The sequence below is a fragment of the Chiloscyllium punctatum genome, chromosome 25 (assembly GCF_047496795.1).
Source record: "Chiloscyllium punctatum isolate Juve2018m chromosome 25, sChiPun1.3, whole genome shotgun sequence".
Lineage (NCBI taxonomy): Eukaryota > Metazoa > Chordata > Chondrichthyes > Orectolobiformes > Hemiscylliidae > Chiloscyllium > Chiloscyllium punctatum.
The window spans coordinates 41,765,050-41,785,614 of record NC_092763.1 but is presented as its reverse complement, the minus strand read 5'-3'; the positions used below and the strand labels follow the sequence as shown (position 1 = coordinate 41,785,614).

At 41.4% G+C, this 20,565-nt stretch overlaps 1 protein-coding gene across 4 annotated transcripts in view; it reads left to right on the top strand.

The window, feature by feature from the left end:
• LOC140495886 (MORC family CW-type zinc finger protein 4) overlaps positions 1–20,565 on the top strand; it is a 140,266-nt gene that overhangs the window by 23,824 nt on the left and 95,877 nt on the right. For 2 of the 4 annotated variants that reach the window (XM_072595130.1, XM_072595129.1), the window contains exon 3: positions 10,713–10,845. In XM_072595130.1, the coding sequence (XP_072451231.1) occupies positions 10,713–10,845 (133 nt within the window). Of the gene's footprint in view, positions 1–9,046; positions 9,793–10,712; positions 10,846–16,813; positions 17,032–20,565 lie in introns of those variants that run through there. The other 2 variants (XM_072595133.1, XM_072595132.1) reach the window with 2 other exon arrangements.

Genomic DNA, 20,565 nt, shown 5'->3' with positions numbered 1-20,565 from the left:
CTGTGGTAGTTCCTGCCCTCCTTTGTGGCTGTGAGATGTGGACTGTCTACGGCTGGAGCAGTACCGCTAATGCTGCCTGCACAAGATCATGTGAATTCACTGGGAAGAAAGACACACTAACGCCAGAGTCTTTGACCAAGCAGTTACTACACTTTTAACTGTATCTAAGATCTCAATCTCAAATTTAAATTCAGCAATTGGCACATTGTTTATTATAATAATATTCACTTCACTTTCTCATATACAGAGGAACCTCGATTATCTGGCATTCAATTATCTGAATATCAGATTATCCGGCAAGATCGCAATGTCCTGATGCTTGACTAAACTACGTTATCTGGCGTTCGATTATCTGGAATTTGATTTAACTGAACAAAATACTCCCCGCCCATGTCCTTTGGATAATCAAGGTTCCTCTGTAGTTGCTATTATATGTAGAAGGCTTAAACTGGAGATTCCTTATTCATTTGTAAGGAATTTCTGACCTCATTAATTTCAAGTTTTCCTGGCTCCAGGTTACTGGAGTTTTTGTTTTAGCTGGCCATTTTGGTTTCTCTGCCTGATGAACCTGATAGCGTCTTCCCTTGCAGGCACTTTCTTCCTACCACATACCCAAACTTGCAGCCTCCTTCCTCCTGCTGTTCAAAATGCATTTCCATGCCCTTACTGGTCTCTCTCCTCCTCCCATTGCATTTCCACTTGCCCCTTGCAGCCTTCTGTCTTTCCTCATACCTCCTTAACCACTTCCTTTTCCACTTCACTTGCAGCCTCTTCCTTTCTGGATCTCCAAGTTTGAGCCTTCTCTCTCCCGTCTCCCTTACATCCATTTTCAACTTGCTTTTCAGTTTGCCCTCATCCCAACCGAAGACGCCATCCCCAAGACCCACTTTCAGTAAATCTGGATCCAGCTCCCAGGAACTTAGGCCGAGGTGCAGAAATTGCTCTTAGGTCTGTGTACCGGTGGCAATCCTCAGAGCTAAGGCCTGATCAACAGTAACCTCAACAACTGCTGCCTTCCCGACCCAAAGCCCAGCTCCCAACAGCAATCCCTGAAACCTGGGCTGGACACTTGGGGGCAACTCCTCTCAGGCTTCTGGCACCTATTCCTGAGACCTGGTCAAAACACCTGGTGGCAATCCTGAATGCCTGGGCCTGACCAGCAGTAACACTGCAGTGATTTCCCCAAGGCTCACCTCCCAGCTGCAATCCTTGAAGCCTGGGGCCAGCACTTGGTGACTATTCCCCTAAGTACTGGCTCCAATTGCCAAAGCTTGGGCCTAGCCAACAGTAACTCCAGTGAGTGCTACACCACAGAACATTACCTTCCTAGCTGCTTCTTCAGTCACAAGTTGCTTTGCTGCTATGTTTGATCTTCACAGACTCACTATATGCTTGTGATGACGCCCTGTTATTCAAGGAGCAGCTGCAGTTCTGTCTGTTTGAGGTTTGTGGATGACTTTGCTCTGCTGCTCAAACCTAGAGCCTCCAGAAAGCTTGACCCAATAGTACAGCATGCATCCTCTCCTGGGTCCTGGCCAAAACTGTGCAGTGCAAATTGGAGGAAGTCATTGCTTTCTGGTTATCTTACATCTTGGTCAGTGTGTCCAGTTTGGTCTCTGAGATAAAAGGGGCATTCAAATGATCAAAGTAATACAAAGGGCTACAATGTTGATCATCAATTTTAGAGGTTTAAAATATGAGGAAAGAATGGAGAATATTCATCTTTTTATCTTTGAAAATTTATTTCTAAGAGAGATGTTGCTTAGAGACAATAACGTTTGTAAATGCAAGCTGAATTTGGCTAGGAGACCCAAGCAACAGAGTAAGAAGTTTGAATTGCTTTAAAAGTTAATTAGGTAAATGACATCAGGAAATATTTCATTATTAAGAGATTCTTCACACAAAAAAGAATGTAGCGGAGATGAGAACCCAGGAATCATTTTTAAAAATGCATTGAATATTGTAGTGTTAGGATAACCTTCAGTGATATTCTGACGGATACACTAAGTTTGGCCAAGTTGTCATTCTCACCTGTAGTTACCTCCGAATCACGATTTTCTTTTAAAATAAAGAATATAATACAGAAATCGAAGTTCCTTCATGGGATAGAGAAAATAAGCTCCCATAATACTTCATCTTCACCAGGGTTACAGAATAAGAATATTCTCTGTGGGATAATGGAATAATAAAAGACAGAAATATATTTTTAGTAAAAGATTGAAGAACATTTAGGACAGTTTTTTGGAACGAGTGGATAAGACCAGGATATGGAACTCCTCTAAGAGACGGCTAGCCACTGCATTAGTTTAATATGGTAGAAATGTATTCTGGAGGAAAGATAAATGGGCAAACAACTTACTTTCTAGCAAGTGTGCTTTGTGAGGTGTCCTGACTCTTGTCATTGAGATGGAATTAGTGGCTTTTTGGGAAATTGCAAAGAGGTGATAAACTGGTGAACAGCATTCTAAGATTGCCTCAGTAAGGCAATGAAAATACTTTAAAGAACAAAGTAGTATGAAAAATCAAAGGATTAAAAACATTCATTTAGTAGAAGACAAAGGGAAGGAAGTGTAGGATATGGCTAAGGCACCAAATTGTTGTAGTCAGTGTTCAGAACAGGGAACTGTGAAACACTAACATTGTGTTCCTGAAGTTTGTATTGAACTTTATTGGAATAATATAGAAGGTTAATATCAAAATGCCCAAAATAATAATGGAGATGAAATTGAATTGACCAGGCTAATAGGTCAGGATAGTGGTTATAGTTGGACAGATGTTTTGTCTGCCATTGTATCCGCAATGTAGATACAATCACCCAGTGAGCAGCAAATACCTTTCCGTATTGGAGGAAGTACATGTAAATTGATGCTTCGCATGGATTATTTTAAACCTCGGCAAAAAATAAATGAGATATGCAACAGAATTGGCCCAGCCCTGAACACTGTATAATTGAGTCAGTTGGGACAATAGGAAGAAATTAGTAGAAATTAAATTCTTGACATCAAGAACTTTGGGACGGACAGGTGGTTCTGTGGACATGGGCAAGACTCTCGGATGGTTTGTTGCCTCCCAGGTGCCAGGGTCCGAGACATCTCGGACTGTGTCTTCAGAATACTTAAGGGGGAGGTTGTGCAACCAGAAGTCGTGGTGCACATTGGCACCAACGACATAGGTAGGAAGAGGGGTGGGGAGGTCATTCAGGAGCTCAGAGTTAGGCTGGAAGCTAAAAGCTAGGACGGACAGAGTCGTCATCTCTGGGTTGTTGCCGGTGCCACGTGACAGTGAGGCAAGGAATAGGGAGAGAGTGCAGTTGAACACGTGGCTGCAAGGATGGTGTAGGAGGGAGGGCTTCAGGTATTTGGACAATTGGACTGCATTCTGGGGAAGGTGGGACCTGTACAAGCAGGACGGGTTGCACCTGAACCAGAAGGGCACCAACATCCTGGGAGGTAGGTTTGCTAGCATTCTTCGGGGGGATTTAAACTAATTTGGCAGGGGGATGGGATCCGGACTTGTAGTCCAGCAAGTAGGTTAGCTGTTTTTCTGGATGTCCAAGAATGTAGGGAGGCCGTGGAGAAGGTAGCACTGACAGGGAATACTTGCAGACACAGAGATGGGCTCAAGTATGTATACTTCAACGCAAGGAGTGTCAGAAATAAGGTGGGTGAACTTAAGGCGTGGATCGGTACCTGGGACTACGATGTTGTGGCCATCACGGAAACGTGGATAGAAGAGGGACAGGAATGGTTGTTGGAGGTTCCCGGTTACAGATGTTTCAGTAAGATTAGGGAGGGTGGTAAAAAAGGAGGGGGGGTGGCGTTGCTAATTAGAAATGGTATAACGGCTGCAGAAAGGCAGTTCGAGGGGGATCTGCCTTTGGAGGTAGTATGGGCTGAAGTCAGAAATAGGAAAGGAGCAGTCACCTTGTTGGGTGTTTACTATAGGCCCCCAATAGCAGTAGAGATGTGGAGAAACAGATTGGGAAACAGATTTTGGAAAGGTGCAGAAGCCACAGGGTAGTAGTCATGGGCGATTTCAACTTCCCAAATATTGATTGGAAGCTCTTTAGATCAAGTAGATTGGATGGGGCCGTGTTTGTGCAGTGTGTCCAGGAAGCTTTTCTAACTCAGTATGTAGATTGTCCGACCAGAGGGGAGGCCATATTGGATTTGGTACTTGGTAACGAACCGGGACAATTGATGGGCTTGTTAGTGGGTGAACACTTTGGTGATGGTGACCACAATTCTGTGACTTTCACCTTGGTTATGGAGAGAGAGAGGTGCGTGCAACAGGGTAGGTTTTACAATTGGGGGAAGGGTAAATACGATGCTGTAAGACAGGATCTGAGGAGCATAAGTTGGGAGCATAGGCTGTCAGGGAAGGATGTCGTGGAAATGTGGAACTTTTTCAAGGAACAGATACAACGCATCCTTGATATGTATGTACCTGTCAGGCAGGAAAGAGATGGTCGTGTGAGGGAACCTTGGTTGACAAGGGAGGTTGAATGTCTTGTAAAGCGGAAGAAGGAGGCTTACATAAGGTTGAGGAAACAAGGTTCAGACAGAGCATTGGAGGGATACAGGATAGCCAGAAGGGAGCTGAAGAAAGTGATTAGGAGAGCTAAGAGAGGGCATGAAAAATCTTTTGCAGATAGGATCAAGGATAACCCCAAGGCATTTTATGCGTATGTGAGAAACATGAGAATGATGAGAACGAGGGTAGGTCCGATCAAGGACAGTAGTGGGAGACTGTGTATTGAGTCAGGAGAGATATGGGAGGTCTTGAATGAGTACTTTTCTTCAGTATTTACAAACGAGAGGGACCGTATTGTTGAAGAGGAGAGTGTGAAACGGACTGGTAAGCTAGAAGAGATACTTGTTAGGAAGGAAGATGTGTTGGACATTTTGAACAACTTGAGGATAGACAAGTCTCCCGGGCCTGATGGGATATATCCTAGGATTATGTGGGAAGCAAGAGAGGAAATTGCAGAACCATTGGCAATGATCTTTTTGTCTTCACTGTCAACGGGGGTGGTACCAGGGGACTGGAGAGTGGCGAATGTTGTGCCTCTGTTCAAAAAAGGGAATAGGGATAACCCCGGGAATTACAGGCCAGTTAGTCTTCGGTGGTAGGCAAAGTAATGGAAAGGGTACTGAGGGATAGGATTTATGAGTATCTGGAAAGACACTGCTTGATTAGGGACAGCCAGCACGGATTTGTGAAGGTAGGTCTTGCCTTACAAGTCTTGTTGAATTCTTTGAGGAGGTGACCAAGCATGTGGATGAGGGTAGAGCAGTGGATGTAGTATACATGGATTTTAGTAAGGCATTTGATAAGGTTCCCCGTGGTAGGCTTATGCAGAAAGTCAGGAGGCATGGGATAGAGGGAAATTTGGCCAGTTGGATAGAAAACTGGCTAACCGGTCGAAGTCAGAGAGTGGTGGTAGATGGTAAATATTCAGCCTGGAGCCCATTTACAAGTGGAGTTCCGCAGGGATCAGTTCTGGGTCCTCTGCTGTTTGTAATTTTTATTAATGACTTGGAAGAGGGAGTTGAAGGGTGGGTCAGTAAATTTGCAGACAATACGAAGATTGGTGGAGTTGTGGATAGTGAGGAGGGCTGTTGTTGGCTGCAAAGGGACTTAGATATGATGCAGAGCTGGGCTGAGGAGTGGCAGATGGAGTTCAACCCTGTCAAGTGTGAGGTTGTCCATTTTGGAAGGATAAATAAGAATGCGGAATACAGGGTTAATGGTAGGGTTCTTAGTAAGGTGGAGGAGCAGAGTGATCTTGGGGTCTATGTTCATAGATCTTTTGAAAGTTGCCACTCAGGTGGATAGAGCTTGTAAGAAGGCCTATGGTGTATTAGCGTTCATTAGCAGAGGGATTGAATTCAAGAGTCGTGAAGTAACGTTGCAGCTGTACAGGACTTTGGTAAGGCCACATTTGGAGTACTGTGTGCAGTTCTGGTCGCCTCACTTTAGGAAAGATGTGGAAGCTTTGGAGACAGTGGAGAGAAGATTTGCAAGGATGTTGCCTGGAATGGAGAATAGGTCGTACGAGGATGGGTTGAGAGTGCTAGGCCTTTTCTCATTGGAACGGCGAAGGATGAGGGGTGACTTGATAGAGGTTTGTAAGACGATCAGGGGAATAGATAAAGTAGACAGTCAGAAACCTTTTCCCCGGGTACAACAGAGTGTTACAAGGGGACATAAATTTAAGGTGAAGGGTGGAAGGTATAGGGGAGATGTCAGGGGTAGGTTCTTTACCCAGAGAGTGGTGGGGGCATGGAATGCGCTGCCTGTGGGAGTGGCAGAGTCAGAATCGTTGGCGACCTTTAAGTGGCAATTGGATAGGTACATGGATGGGTGCTTAAGCTAGGACAAATGTTCGGCACAACATTGTGGGCCGAAGGGCCTGTACTGTGCTGTATTGTTCAATGTTCTGAGACAAAGAGGTCCGATTCTGCAATCAGGTTTCAAATATTAAGATGGGAATATCACTAGTGTGTGGAAAAGGCCTAGTTTCTTGCAAAAGTATGCCATTAGTACCTTATCTCACCTCATTGATACGCAGCTTCCCATTCTCCCATCTGTTGTCTTATATACATCAATTACATCTCCTCTCATTCTTCTGGACTCTAGAGAGTATAGGCCTAAATTACTCAATCTCTCTTCATTAACCGTTGACCACTTCATTAAATAACCAAGCAACTTGTCTTGATCAAAAATACGTTGCTGGAAAAGCTCAGGATGTGTGGCAGCATCTGTGAGGAGAAATCAAAGTTAACTTTGCAGGACCGGTGAACCTTCCTCAGAATTGATAGTAGCTAGGAAAATATCAGTTTATATGCAGAAGATAGGATGGGGGGAGTGGGTAAGGAGTAAAAGATAGGTAGGGATGGAGCCCAAAGAGAGAGAAGTACACTTGGACAGAGGAAGGAGTTGATAATGATCTGGCTGGGAGGGTGAACAGCTTTTAATGGAGACTGTTAGTGGCTAACGATTGGTAGTGTTTGATAACAGCCTATGTAATAACAAGGCCTGGGGTGTGTAGTAGGGGGCTAGGACATGAGGGAATTGAGGTCCTAAAATTATTGATTTCAGTATTGTGTCTGGAGCGTTAAAGGGTCCCATGCGGAACATGAGGTACTGTCCTTCCAGCATGCACTGAGCTTCGCTGTAGCACTACAGTAAGCCTGAGACGGAGATGTTGGCCAGGGAATAGAGTGGTGTGTTAAAGTGGCAGGCACCTGGAAGCTCAGGATCTTTTTTGCGGACAAAACATAGATGTTCTGCAAAACGGTCACCCAGTCTACGCTTTGTTTCTTTTACTTGACATCTCTGTTTCCATTTCAGGCAATAGACTGGCCACTAATAACTACTATAAACCCACCGACTCCCACAACTACCTGGACTATACATCCTTGCACCCTGTTTCCTGTAAAGACTCCATTCCATTCTCCCAGTTCCCTCTTCTCCATTGCATGTGTTCTCATGAGGCTAACTTTGACAAGGGAGTCTCTAAAATGTCCACCTTCTTCCTCAACTGAGGATTCCCCTGCACTGATGTCGACAGGGCTCTCAACCGAGTCTGACCCATCTCCTGCATTTCTGCTCTCACCCCCTGTCTTTCCTCCCGCAACAGTGATAGGGTTGCCCTTGTCCTTACCTAGTGTACTACCAGCATCCACATCCAGAAGATCATCAGTGCCATTTCCGTCATCTCCAGCAAGAAGCCACCACCAGACATGTACTTCTCTCCCATCCCTTGTCTGCCTTCCACAGGGACTGTTCCCTCCAGGACACCCTGATCCACTCTTCCTTCACTCCCAACACCTCCCTAAAACTCCACAGCACCTTCCCCTGCAACTGCTGAAGGTGTAAAACCTGCCCATGTACCACCTCCGTCCTCAGTATCCAAGGGCCCAAACATACCTTCCAGGTGAAGCGGCACTTTACCTGCACTTCTCACAATCTAGTCTAATGCACTTTCTGCTCACAATGTGGTCTCCTCTACATTGGGGAAAAGAAGGACAGGTCAAGCATGGATCCAAACACTCCACACAATCATCACAAGAATTCCTGGACAACATCAAGAACATAAACTTAGACAAGGACGAAGCAATGGTCTCAATCATTGTAACGGCACTGTTCACTTTAATTAACAAAAAGCCAACCTCGACAAGCAGAACAGACAACACAGTGGGGAACCTGTCAACAAGCACTGCATGTTCAAACTACTAGACCTGTGCTTGACGACACACTTCAGGTTCAACAACCAAATATATGAATAGATCAATGGAACACCCATCTCTGGACTCATAACAGAAGCAGTGATGCAAAGACTGGAACAAACAGCCCTCCCACAAATCCAACCTAAGCTCTGGATCAGGTACATAGATGACACTTTTGTTATCATTAAGAGAATAGAAATCGAGAACACACACTGGATTATCAACACCATACTCGCAGTGGTCAGATTTACAGAAGAGGAGGAAACCAACAATCAACTCCCATTCCTGGATGTGATGATACAAAGAACACAGAGTGATGAATGCACCAAAAAAGTGAACAGGAAAGCTATACATACCAACCAGGTCCTGAATCATAACAGTAACCACCCAAACACACACAAGAGAAGCTGCATTTGGCCCTGTCCAAAAGACCTCCAACACACTGCAGCACTCCCAATCTACAAAGGGAAGAAGACTCTGCAGAGTCTTTGCCAAGAACAGATACACCCAAACTTCATCCTCAGATGCCTAACAGACAAACAATGTGACGAGGACATGCCATGACCTAACTCACTGGGCACGCTACCTTACATATAAAAAGTCTCAGAACTGACAGCCAGACTTCTCCGACCACTCTGGTTTATGACAGCCATAAACTGACAGCTACATTCTGACAACAACTCACCTGGACAAAAGACCCTATACCCATCATATGCAAGACTAAGGTAATTTACAGGATTCCATTCAAAGACTGCATAAAACATTATAAAGGGCAAACAGGCAGACTACTAGCAATCCACATCCATGAACACCAACCAGCCACTAAATACCACGACCATCTGTCCCTTGTAGCCATACGCACAGATGGCAAGGACCACAAATCCGACTGGGACAACACAACAATAATAGGATAAACTAAACAGAGGGCAGACAGAGAATTTCTAGAAGCATGGCACTCAGCTACGGACTCCATCAACAAGCACATTGACCTGGACCCAATATACCAGCCACTACACTGAACAACCAGAATGGGCAACCAGAAGCAGCAGAAACGGAACCAAATAAATTCCAGAAGACACAGTACAGCAGTGCTTCACAGGAGGCTCCAACGCACTGAAGATGTCACCTAGACAGGGGACAAAACATCTGCAAATCAACTTCCCAGCTCAGTGAACACACCCATAACCACAACTGGTACCCAAGCTACAAATCTTGACACAAACCCTCTTCAGTGATGTCCGGTTTGTGTTCCACCAGGACCACTCAATTCCTGACCTCATTACAAGCTTGTTCCAAACATGATCAAACAAGTTGAATTCCAGAGGTGAGGCAAGAGTGACTGCCCTTAGCATCAACCCTACATTTGACTGAATGTGGCATCAAAAATCCCAAACAAAACCAGGGTCAGTGTGCATCGCTGGTCAGAGTCATACCTGGAACATTGGAGAGCGGTGTGGTTGTTGGAGGTCAACCATCTCAGCTTCAGGACATCTCTGCAGTGGTTCCTCATGGTGGTGTCCTCGGCTCAACCATCTTCAGCTGCTTCACCCATCATAAGGTCAGAAGTGGGGGTGTTCAGTGTGGGGATTACACAATGTTCAGTATCATTTGCAACTCTGCAGACACTGAAGCAGTCCTTATCTAAATGCAGCTAGATCTGGAGAATATTCTGCTGCTTTAGTCAGCAACGTTGCAGCTATATAACTTGGAGTCAAGTAACTCCAGTTCTGCAAGATGACTTGGAAAACATGTAGCAAAATGCAAGAGTGGGTTAAACAATATTTTCTTTGTGCCATCTACCATAGAACTGTGGGATTAACCAAGCTCTTGCTGTAGTACACGAACATATCTAAAGACATTAGTATCAACAGGTGCCTACTCAAGCTATTGCCGAGTTTCCCGATATCATCAAGGCCACCAAATATGAACTTAACTTTGGGTCTTGAGATGTCTGTGTTGGGCAGATAGAAAAGCACACCTGCAGGAAAATGTCTTTGTTCTTTCAGTGACAGAGCTTTGCTGTGAAATCCTCTTGGGATTGAATTATCTGTTCACACTTGCTGTCCCAGAAAAGGCTATTTGTTTGACATATCCGTGAAGCACAGGTCTCTGTAGAACTGCATCCAGCAAAATCCAGAGCCTTTGAGAGTTTGAGCAAAATTTATAGGACCCAGGATAGAAGAACTGTTCATATAAGATGTAAGGCAATTTTGGTATCAGTTAAGTTATAAGAAAGATCCTTTAAATATGAATCATAAACATTTGTATAAATATATTCCCTCCAAAATATCTGAAAGATATTAGTTTAATATAAAGTTATGAAGTCTCTTGGTTTCCATTTCATGACGAATTATGAGAAATTGACAATGGGTTACAAACGTGAATGAGATGTTGGGTATTGTTTCAGTTTACTGCTGAATAACATTTTGTTTTTAGAAGCCAGTAACTGCTTTATTGATAAGTCCATTTCTGTTCCAGATAATGCCTGTGATCCAGGAGTCTGTGCCAAACAAATGTGGATTGACGTGACTAAGATTAAAAATGAGCTGTGTCTGACCTTCACTGATAATGGGAATGGAATGACTCCAATTAAACTACACAAAATGCTAAGGTAGTGTGCTCAATGATGAATAAAATGAATTGCATTTTTAAAAAAATGTTGTCAAAGGAAAAAAAGAGAAAGTAGACAAAATACACTTCAGAATTCATTCAGTAGGCTAAATACTGCTTAGAACAGTATACACAACAGGTAAATTATAATTTTGAGCAGAACCATAATGTAACAAAATGATTTATGAACTTAGGTGCTGATTTAATCATTCAAATATCATCTTCTGAAAACTGTCATGCAGTATGAATAGGATAAATAAGGTAAGAGGATAGGCAAGGGTAGAATCGGACGAAGTCAGCATGGATTTACGAAAGGGAAATCATGCTTGACAATCCAATTGTTTTGAGGATGTAATTTAGTCGAGTTGATAAAGAAAGCCAATGGATATGGTTTACTTGGTCCTTTTTAGAAGGCTTTCAGAAAGGTCCTACGTGAGAGATTAGTAAGTAAAGTTAAAAGTAAAGTTAAATAGATAAAGATCTGTATGGCCAACAGAAACCGTTGGAATAAACCAGTCTTTTTCTGAGTTACAGCGGTGACTAATGGGGTACTGTAGAGAGCAGTGTTCGGACCCCACCTATTCACAATATATATATATATATATATAAATGATTTAGATGAAGGAGCTAAATATAATTTTTCCAAGTCTGCAGGCGTCACAAATCTGAGTGGAGGATGAGTTATGCGGAGTATGCAGAGATGTTTCACTGTGATTTGGACAAGTTACGTGAGAGGACAAATGTATGACAGATGAAGTATAATGTGGACAAATTTGTGGTTGTCCTCTTTGGTAGCAAAAACAGCAAGGCAGATTATTGTATGAAAGACGGTACTCTGGGAAATGGGGAGTTGCAACCTGAGTGTTCACTAAAGGTAAGCATGCAGCTGCTGTAGGTGGTGAAGAAAGCAGATGGTATGTCAGCTATCATAGCAAAAGAATTTGAGTACGGAGGCAGGGATGTTTTGCTATAATTGTTCAGGGCTTTGGTGAGACCACACCTGGAGTATTATATGCAGTTTTGGTCTCTTTCATCCATCTAAGGAAGGAAAAGGTTTACCTGACTGTTTCCTGGAATGGCATAACATGTATGAAGAGAGACTGGATTGGTTACGACTATGTTTGGTGGAGTTACAAGGGGTTGTAGTCTAAGGATACAGGGTGGGTACTTTAGAATGAGATGAGGGGAAATATTTCATCCAGAGAGTGGTGAGCTTGCCACAAAGTAGTTGGGGCCAAAATAATGAATGTTTTCAGAAGGAGTTAGATGTAGTTCTTAGAATTAAAGGGTTCAAAAGTCATGGGGGTAAAGCAGAAACAAGGTACTGTCTTGGATGATCAGTAATGATCATACTGAATGGTGGTGCAGACTTGAAGAGCCAAATGGCCTATCACTCCTCCTGTTTTATGTGTTTCTAATAACCAGAAACATACAAAAAAAGGTTGTGAAAATACCAGTAGGTCGATACAGCCCAATGCATCCGCATGACGTTCTGACATACACTTTCTGACTCCTGAAGCTTCACTATCACCATTTAAGATATAAGCGGTGTGTGATCAGATGTGTGTATTCTCATTATCATAGTGTAGGCACAAGCTGTCGTCTTCATCTCACCATATCTGAACCAAGAAAGCATTAATCGCTTTTGCATTTTAAAAATATTGTAAAACATTTGCAAGTCCCATGAAACTGTTATACTCAGTGTTTCAGTGAAATAAGTTCAACATCATTTAATTAAGCTAGTTGTTATAATCTGTATATAGTATGCCTATTGGAATGATTGTATGTTTCTCTGGTCTATGATTGTGTTTGTTATTTTGTGTTATTCTTGAGTCTGTTTGTAAGTCAATTTGCACACAAGCCAGAATACGATGTAGAACAATATAAAATAGCTTTTCATAAGTACAGGAAATGTTTATATGTTGGATCTTTAAAATGGTACATCTGGTTTGGATCACGGTCATAAGTACAAGCATCTGTAAATCTCATATTCATAAATTGGGGACGCCCTGGATTGTCTTACATAACATCAAGTTTAGTCTGTTAGTCGTAATATAGTATATATTAGAGTGGTGCTGGAAAAGCATAGCAGGTCAGGCAGCATCCTAGGAGCAGGAAAATTGACGTTTCGGGCAAAAGCCCTTTTCGAGCACCACTCTAATCTAGACTCTGGTTTCCAGCGTCTGCAGAACTTGTTTTTACCTAATACAGTATATATGTTGTGAACCACATTGTTTGACTGTGCATTTTATTGTTCATACTTTCTGACAATTTATTTGTCCATGCCAAGCCGTGATTCAGATTCTTCATATCAAAATCTATTTACTAATAACATTAGATTCTAGTTCACAACAAATATATCTAAAAATGTTACTATGAAATGATACGAATATATTACCAGATTGGGGCAGATCTCTAGTTCTAAAATTATGTTGGCATTGCTTTGAAATATTTATTTGATTCGTAGGTTATTTATACTTAATTTGAATGTGCAGATTATATCCAGAAAATACACCTGATAGATTTTGTAAAGAATGAAGAATGTTTTCTTTTGTAATCAGAAAAATTTAATAAATAAATATCTTTCCTTCTCATGTACTTCCATCAATAAAGTATTATACCCATTTCAAGGTGGCAGCATGAAGCAGCTTCACTCTGTTCCCACGATTCTTCTCTGTTGTTTAAATACTTTGGATATATTTGCAGAAGATGTGTTGCATTTTGGGGCATGCAGTTTTCAGTTGAAGCATTAAATTGACATCCTGTACAGAAGTGAGATCCAAAGAAGGACCAGCAGCATTCCCTTGTAATCTAAACTGGACAGATATTTCATGTGTATAGTTCTTCAATCTCTCCAAGACAGACCAAGTTAACAGTAAAACAAAGAAAGTTTGGTTCAAATCGTATGCACTTTTATTCCATATTAGCATAAAAAATGTGGGTCAGTAGTTATAATATGAATCATTTAGTTCAGTTAGTACTGTGTTTGTGTAATGACACACAAGGTGTACCCAACTCCATGGACTACACTAACTTACATTTATATAGCACATTTGACATAAGTAAAGAAGCTTTATATAAAACAAAATCTGATATAGGCTGTTGCTTTGGTGACAGATGGTCCAGTAGCCAGGCAAAGGAGTTTGGAGTGGAGACCAAATGTTTTCAGTTTAATATTTAATTGCTGGAAATTTCTACTGAGCCAATACTGGATTTTGAATAAGTAACATGGTAATTTAGTAACAATAAAGGAGTCAAGAGAAATATTGGTGAGTTAGAACTGGGTCATATGTGTGAAAACTATAGCTGATGATTTCACCAAGGCACAGTATGTAGATGAGAAATAAGAGGGCGAGTGATAGCAGTGAGGGAGCATCAAAAGAACCATTACCAGTGATTTTCTTCCTATGATTAGACAATGAGGAATGGAACGTGATGAGAGAAGTCCCACCCTGCTGATAACAATAGTAAGGGATTAGAGGAAAAGGTGTGGTCGGCTATGTCACAAGCTGTTGAAAAATGGGGAAGAAGAAGGAGGAATCGTTTGTCTTTATTATAATTGTTTAGGATATCTTTTGTGACTTTGAGATTGTTTCATTAATTTGGTAGGGTGAAAACTGTAGGAAGCATTAAAATATGGAATTTCAGGAAAGAAGGGAATGGAGTTGGGAGGGGACAAAGTATTCATGGACTTTGGAGAATAGGAACGTTGAAGATGGCACCATTAATTTGCAAGGATGTTGGGATTAGGATTCAATATTTGAGGAAAAGGTGATGATGGCTTTTAAAGGCAAGGAACAGAGAACCATTTCCATATCAGCTAATATGGGAGCCAAGAGGAGAAATTTGATCATCAGTTTTGTGAGAATAAGGTCACGGGAAAAGGAGGGTTTTTTTTGTCTGAATCATTCTGTTTCTGCACCCATCCCCACTGCCCTTTCCCAAGAGTTCTGAATTCCATGTTAGATCTGTTTTGTATCTAGGATGCTCTTTGAAATGCTCTGAGTGAAACTCTGTGCATACCAGGAAGCCCCACGAAAACTCAACCTGATAAACCAGGTTTTTTTTGTATGATTTGCATCTCTACAATGTGATATGTGGGATGTGTGTAGTAAATGTCACAAGCAAGGAGTACCACTCTCCAAATCTTGAATAAAAGCCATTCCTTGATCTATTGTACAGGCAATCTCTTTGTAGCTGTCATTTATTTAATTTGCCTTTTGGACTAGTGGCCTAAAAGGTACAGGTCAGGTTGCTAACATCGTAACTGTTGCCAGCCTGTGACTGCCCATAATGGAGGCAGACATCCTCTAGAATCTTAATGTGCAAAATGTTAATTTACACAATATCCGTACAAAGGAAGTTAAAAATCACACAACACCAGGTTATAGCCCAACAGGTACAGTAGCTTTCGGAGCGCCGCTCCTTCATCAGGTGGTTGAGACAACCAGCTGATGAAGGAGCAGCACTCCAAAAGCTAGTGTACTTCCAATTAGACCTGTTGAATTATAACCTGGTGTTGTGTGATTTTTAATTTTGTGCACCCCAGCCTAACACCGGCATCTCCAAGTCATGACTACTATCGTACAAAGGAAGGTTGTAACTGAGAGTCATCTCTGGCAGTTACATAACAAGAAAAAGAATGGCAAGACTTACTATTCAATGCCAATTTGCCAGTGTTGATGCTTTTTTAAAGGTGTGTGGACAATTTAAAATAAAATTTCTTAAATTAAATCTATTGTGAGTGCATTCTGATTTTGTAAGAAATTTCACTTTGCGATGAAGAGTTTAATTTAGAGATCAAAAGAGCTTCTGAGATTCCATGTTTGGTGGTATGATGTTTGTTGATTTCAGTCAGGGTAGAGTGTGTGTGCTGCAATTGAACTGATTAGTTATGTTTTCTGTTTCTTACCACAGGGACAGTTTCCAATCATGATTCTTTGATTCTTGCTGAAAAAGCCTTGTAACATAGCAGGCGTGAATAGATTAGGTCATTGGCTTGCAATCAGCTACACTGTTCATACAGAGAGAATGATCATTGAGCAAGGATGCCCCACGTTTATGAAATTTGGAAGTTAATGCATTCAAGAAGTGGAGAGGGGAGCAAAATTGACAAGAGTACATACTTGAATTTTGATTAGCTGTATTTCACATAGGTGAATTAACTTGTTGCTTAATGAAGATATCAACATATAATGTTTCTTTAAAACTACCTATTTATGTCCTCCATTCCCTATTTTTCCATTTTGTATATGGAGGTAAGAGGACAAATTGACCATCCACATGCAGGGCTGTGAATGTTTTCGCTGATAGTAAAAGGAGTGGCACGGTATCTCAATGGATAGCACTGCTGCCTCACAGCGCCAGGGACCCGGGTTCGATTCCACCCTCTTTGACTGTGTGGAGTTTGCACGTTCTCCCCATGTCTGTCTGGGTTTCCTCTGGGTGCTCTGGTTTCCTCCCACAATCCAAAAGTGTGTAGGTCAGGTGAATTGGCTGTGCTAAATTGCCCATAGTGTTAGGTGCATTAGTCAGGGGTAAATATAGAGTCGGGGAATGGGTCTGAGTGGGTTACTCTTCGGAGGGTTGGTGTGGACTTGTTGGGCTAAATGGCCTGTTTCCATACTGTAGGGAATCTAATCTATCTAAAAAATGCAAATTGAGGAGATGAATTGCATTTTGCCTTTATAATGATAAATTATCCTAAAGTCTTGAGGAGTTTTTGTTCCCTGTAATAGGGAACAAAAACAATAACTGATCAGGTCACTTGCAGCTCACCCACTCTATCCTGACTATAGCACTTGTTGTGTGTCACCCTTTCTCTTCCAAAAGTTGTTTAATGCTGCATTGCTAGAATTGGAAGAAACTTATGTTAATTTTGCAGCAATGGTCATTGATGTAAAGTGAACTTTATGTTTACATGTCTTGTTTTGTAATTTTATCACTAAAAATTTAATTTTATTTTGCAGTTTTGGGTTCACGAATAAAACAGGGAATAAAAGCCACTTGCCAATTGGAGTGTATGGAAACGGATTTAAATCCGGCTCTATGAGGTTGGGAAAAGATGCTCTCGTCTTCACCAAGAATGGCGGAGCTTTAAGCGTGGGCTTCCTATCGCAAACCTACCTGGAACAGATTAATGCCCAAGCGGTCATTATTCCTATTGTGCCTTTCAACCAGCAGAATAATATCCTTTAATGCCATGGACTTTTCATATTTAATTACATTTTATCTCAATTTATTAGGCTTATACCCGTACTGGAATATCTTTTCCACATGGTTTCCACTGCCTCCCCTTTGTTATGTGTTAAATTGCTTGTGCATGGAGCAATGTTATACAACTTCTGTGTAATGGGCGACTAATTCTAAATTTTTTAGTGCCTCTGTATCTTCTGTGTGATGCAGACTTTAGTTCTTAGTGATCCTTGAGATAATCTACACATTATTTTGAGCAAACAGGTTAATTTAGATGAATGGGCCACAATTTTAAAGTAATTGAAAAATCTTGCAAATTGAGTTATATGGTTAGTGACTTCATTATTGTATAACTGTATCTGTTTGCTCCTGAATAGTTTTTTTTCCAGCCACCAAATTTGCATATGTGAGGCATCAGGGAGATGAGTTCAATACGTATGGTGAGCCTTAATTTATATGACAGGAATTGTCATGGCTCACAGTTTAATTTTTTCTTATTGATCATATGCTGCATCTACAGAATTGTTTGATTTCCAAACCAGTACTAAGGACAACATGAAAACACTCAATGACCTAAGAAGTAAATGAACGTTGTGGGAAGTAAGGGAAGAAATTCGAGACCCCTTGCAGAAATATTTGCATCATCTGTAACTATGGGTGAGGTGCATTATGACTGGCTAATGTTGTACCTTTGTTCAAGAAATCTGGGAATTGAAGACCTTGAGTCTGGCTTCGCTTCCTGGTAAATTGTTGGAGATTATTATAAAAGATAGGATTTATGGACATTTGGAGAGATAAAAATTGATTAGCGATAGTCAGCATAGTTTTGTGTGAAGAAAATCATGTCCCATAAACTTGATTGAGATTTTTGAGGAAGTTGGCAAAAAGGCAGAGCTGTAGATGTTGTTTTCTTGTACCTTAGAAAAGACTTTGACAATGTTCCGCAAGGTAGACGAATTAGTAAAGTTAGACCATGTGGAATTCAGGGAGAGCTTGCCAGTTGGATACTTGATTGGCCAAATAACAGGAGACAGAGAGTGATAGAAGAGAGTTGATAGTGTGGTGCTGGAAAAGCACAGCAGGTCAGGCAGCATTCGAGGAGCAGGAGAATCGACGTTTCAGGCATAAGCCCTTCATCAGGAATGAGGCCAATCAGGAAGTAGTGATAGAGGAGGGTTGTTTTTTGGACTGGAGGCCTGTCACCACAGGGATTGGGTCTAGGTCCTCTTTTGTATACATGATTTGGATGAGATTATAAAAGACTTGGTTAGTAATTTTGCAGATGACACCAAAATTGGTTTTCTAAGAAGGTTTTCTAAGATTACAAAGGGATCTTGATCCAGTGGGTCAATGGGCTGAAAAATGGCAGATGGAGTTCATTCAGGATAAATGCAAAGTATTGCATTTTGGTACAACAAACAAGGGTAGAGCTTATACAATTAACAGTAGGTCCTTGGGTAGTGTTTTAGAACAGAGGGACCCAGGGGTGCAGGTACATATGTCTTTGAAGTTTGCACCAACAGGACGGTTAAAAAGGCATTTGGCACACTTCTCTTCATTGCTCAGTCCTTTGAGTGTAAGAGTTGGCAAGACTACCATTTGATTAGATTAGATTACTTACAGTGTGGAAACAGGCCCTTCGGCCCAACAAGTCCACACCGACCCACAACCCATTCCTCTACACCTAACACTACGGGCAATTTAGCATGGCCGATTCACCTAACCTGCACACTTTTTGGATTGTGGGAGGAAACCGGAGCAACCGGAGAAAATCCACGCAGACACATGTTGAGGTTGTACAGGACATTGTTGAGGGCACTTCTAGAATACTGTATCCAGTACTGGTTGCCCAGTTATAGGAAGAATATTATCAAGCTGGAGAGAGTTCAGAAGAGATTTACCAGGATGTTGCCAAATATGGAAGGTTTGAGTTATAAAGAAAGGCTGGGATTTTTTTCACTGGAGCGTAGGAAGTTGAGAGGCAACCTTCTAGAAGTTTATAAAATAATGAGGGGCATACATAGAGTTAATGGTAGTTGTCTTTTTCCTAAGATGGGGGATTTCAAGACAAGGGGGCACACTTGAGAGGAGAAAAATTTTAAAAGACAACAGGGGCAAATGTTTTACACAGAGGGCGGTTCACATGTGGAATGAACTTCCTGAGGAAGTGGTGTATGTGGACACAATTACAACATTTGAGGATATTTGGTAAGTATGAATAGGAAAGGTTTGGAGGGATATGGGCCAGGAGCAGGCAGGTGGGACTAATTTAGTTTGGGATTATGTTCGGCATGGACTGTTCGGACTGAAGGATCTATTTTATTGCTATGTGATTATGACTCTATGAATGTGACAGAGAAAAAGAAAAAAAAGAATTAACAAGAAGTACATAAACTTCCACTGCTCTGTCTTTGGCCTTGTGCACTGTTCCAATACAGATGAATAGAACCTTCAGGAACAGTATGATATTGTTCTCTCAGACACCATGCGTCCCATTAGTCTAAACATTGACTCAATTGACTTTAGCTTAATCCACATTTTACTGATTAAACTAGATAGACTCTTAGACTGCTGGAGCTGGGCTCCTTTTAAAATGACACCAGATGTACTGCTGGTGTTAACAAAGCTATTAGCTACACAGCCCTGTTATGAGACTGTTGCTGCCTCAGTTATTCCAAGGTGTAAACATTTAAAATTTACTTTAGGGAAGGAAGTTGCACATATAGTTGTTTAGGCTAAGTAGGTTAGAGTTTAAAGTAAGGCAGGTGTTCGGTGATGTGGGAGAAGTTGTTGACCAAAGTAGGACAGGATGGAGGAGAGCGAGCAATGGGAACAATAAGGTTTTACTCAATGATGGAGTTTCCTGTTAAAAATGAAGTTCAGTAAACAACTCTTCACTTTTAGATGACCATTTTTGTTTATTTGTTCATGGGATTTGAGATTTGCTGACAAAGCCAGCAGTTAATGCCCAAGTTGAATTAGCTTTGAGAAGTGGAGGAATGAAGCTAGGCCAGAGTAGGGAAGTGCGTGACATAGACAGAAGGATAATACAAGGGTTGGATCAGGACATAATAGTTTTTTTAAGGAAATCTCATGGATAGGCACTATAAAGAGCTGGGGTTTATGATCTTATCCAAGTTATTACTGAAGGTATCGGAGACCATTTAGTAATTATCTAGCACTTGAGAGTACGCATCAGTAATGATTTTTATGCAAAGAAAACTTTGGCACCTATGCTTGCCATATGCATCAGTTCTGATTTCCCAAGTGTTGTTCACTTTGATGAAATCATAACAAAGGAAGTATTCTATTATATTTTTTTTTAAATGCGAAGAAATTTGTCAGAATAATTCGTTCTACAGTTGGGTTAACAATTTTTTTTCAGATACTACAGTCTCACATGTATGATCTAACACATATTCAGCTGTCTTGAATAGTTAATTCGAAGTATAAGAAAGTAAATTGTAAATTCCAGCTTTGTTGCATCAACTTCCACTTTATATAGTTCCTTTGCTCTGTTGTCGAA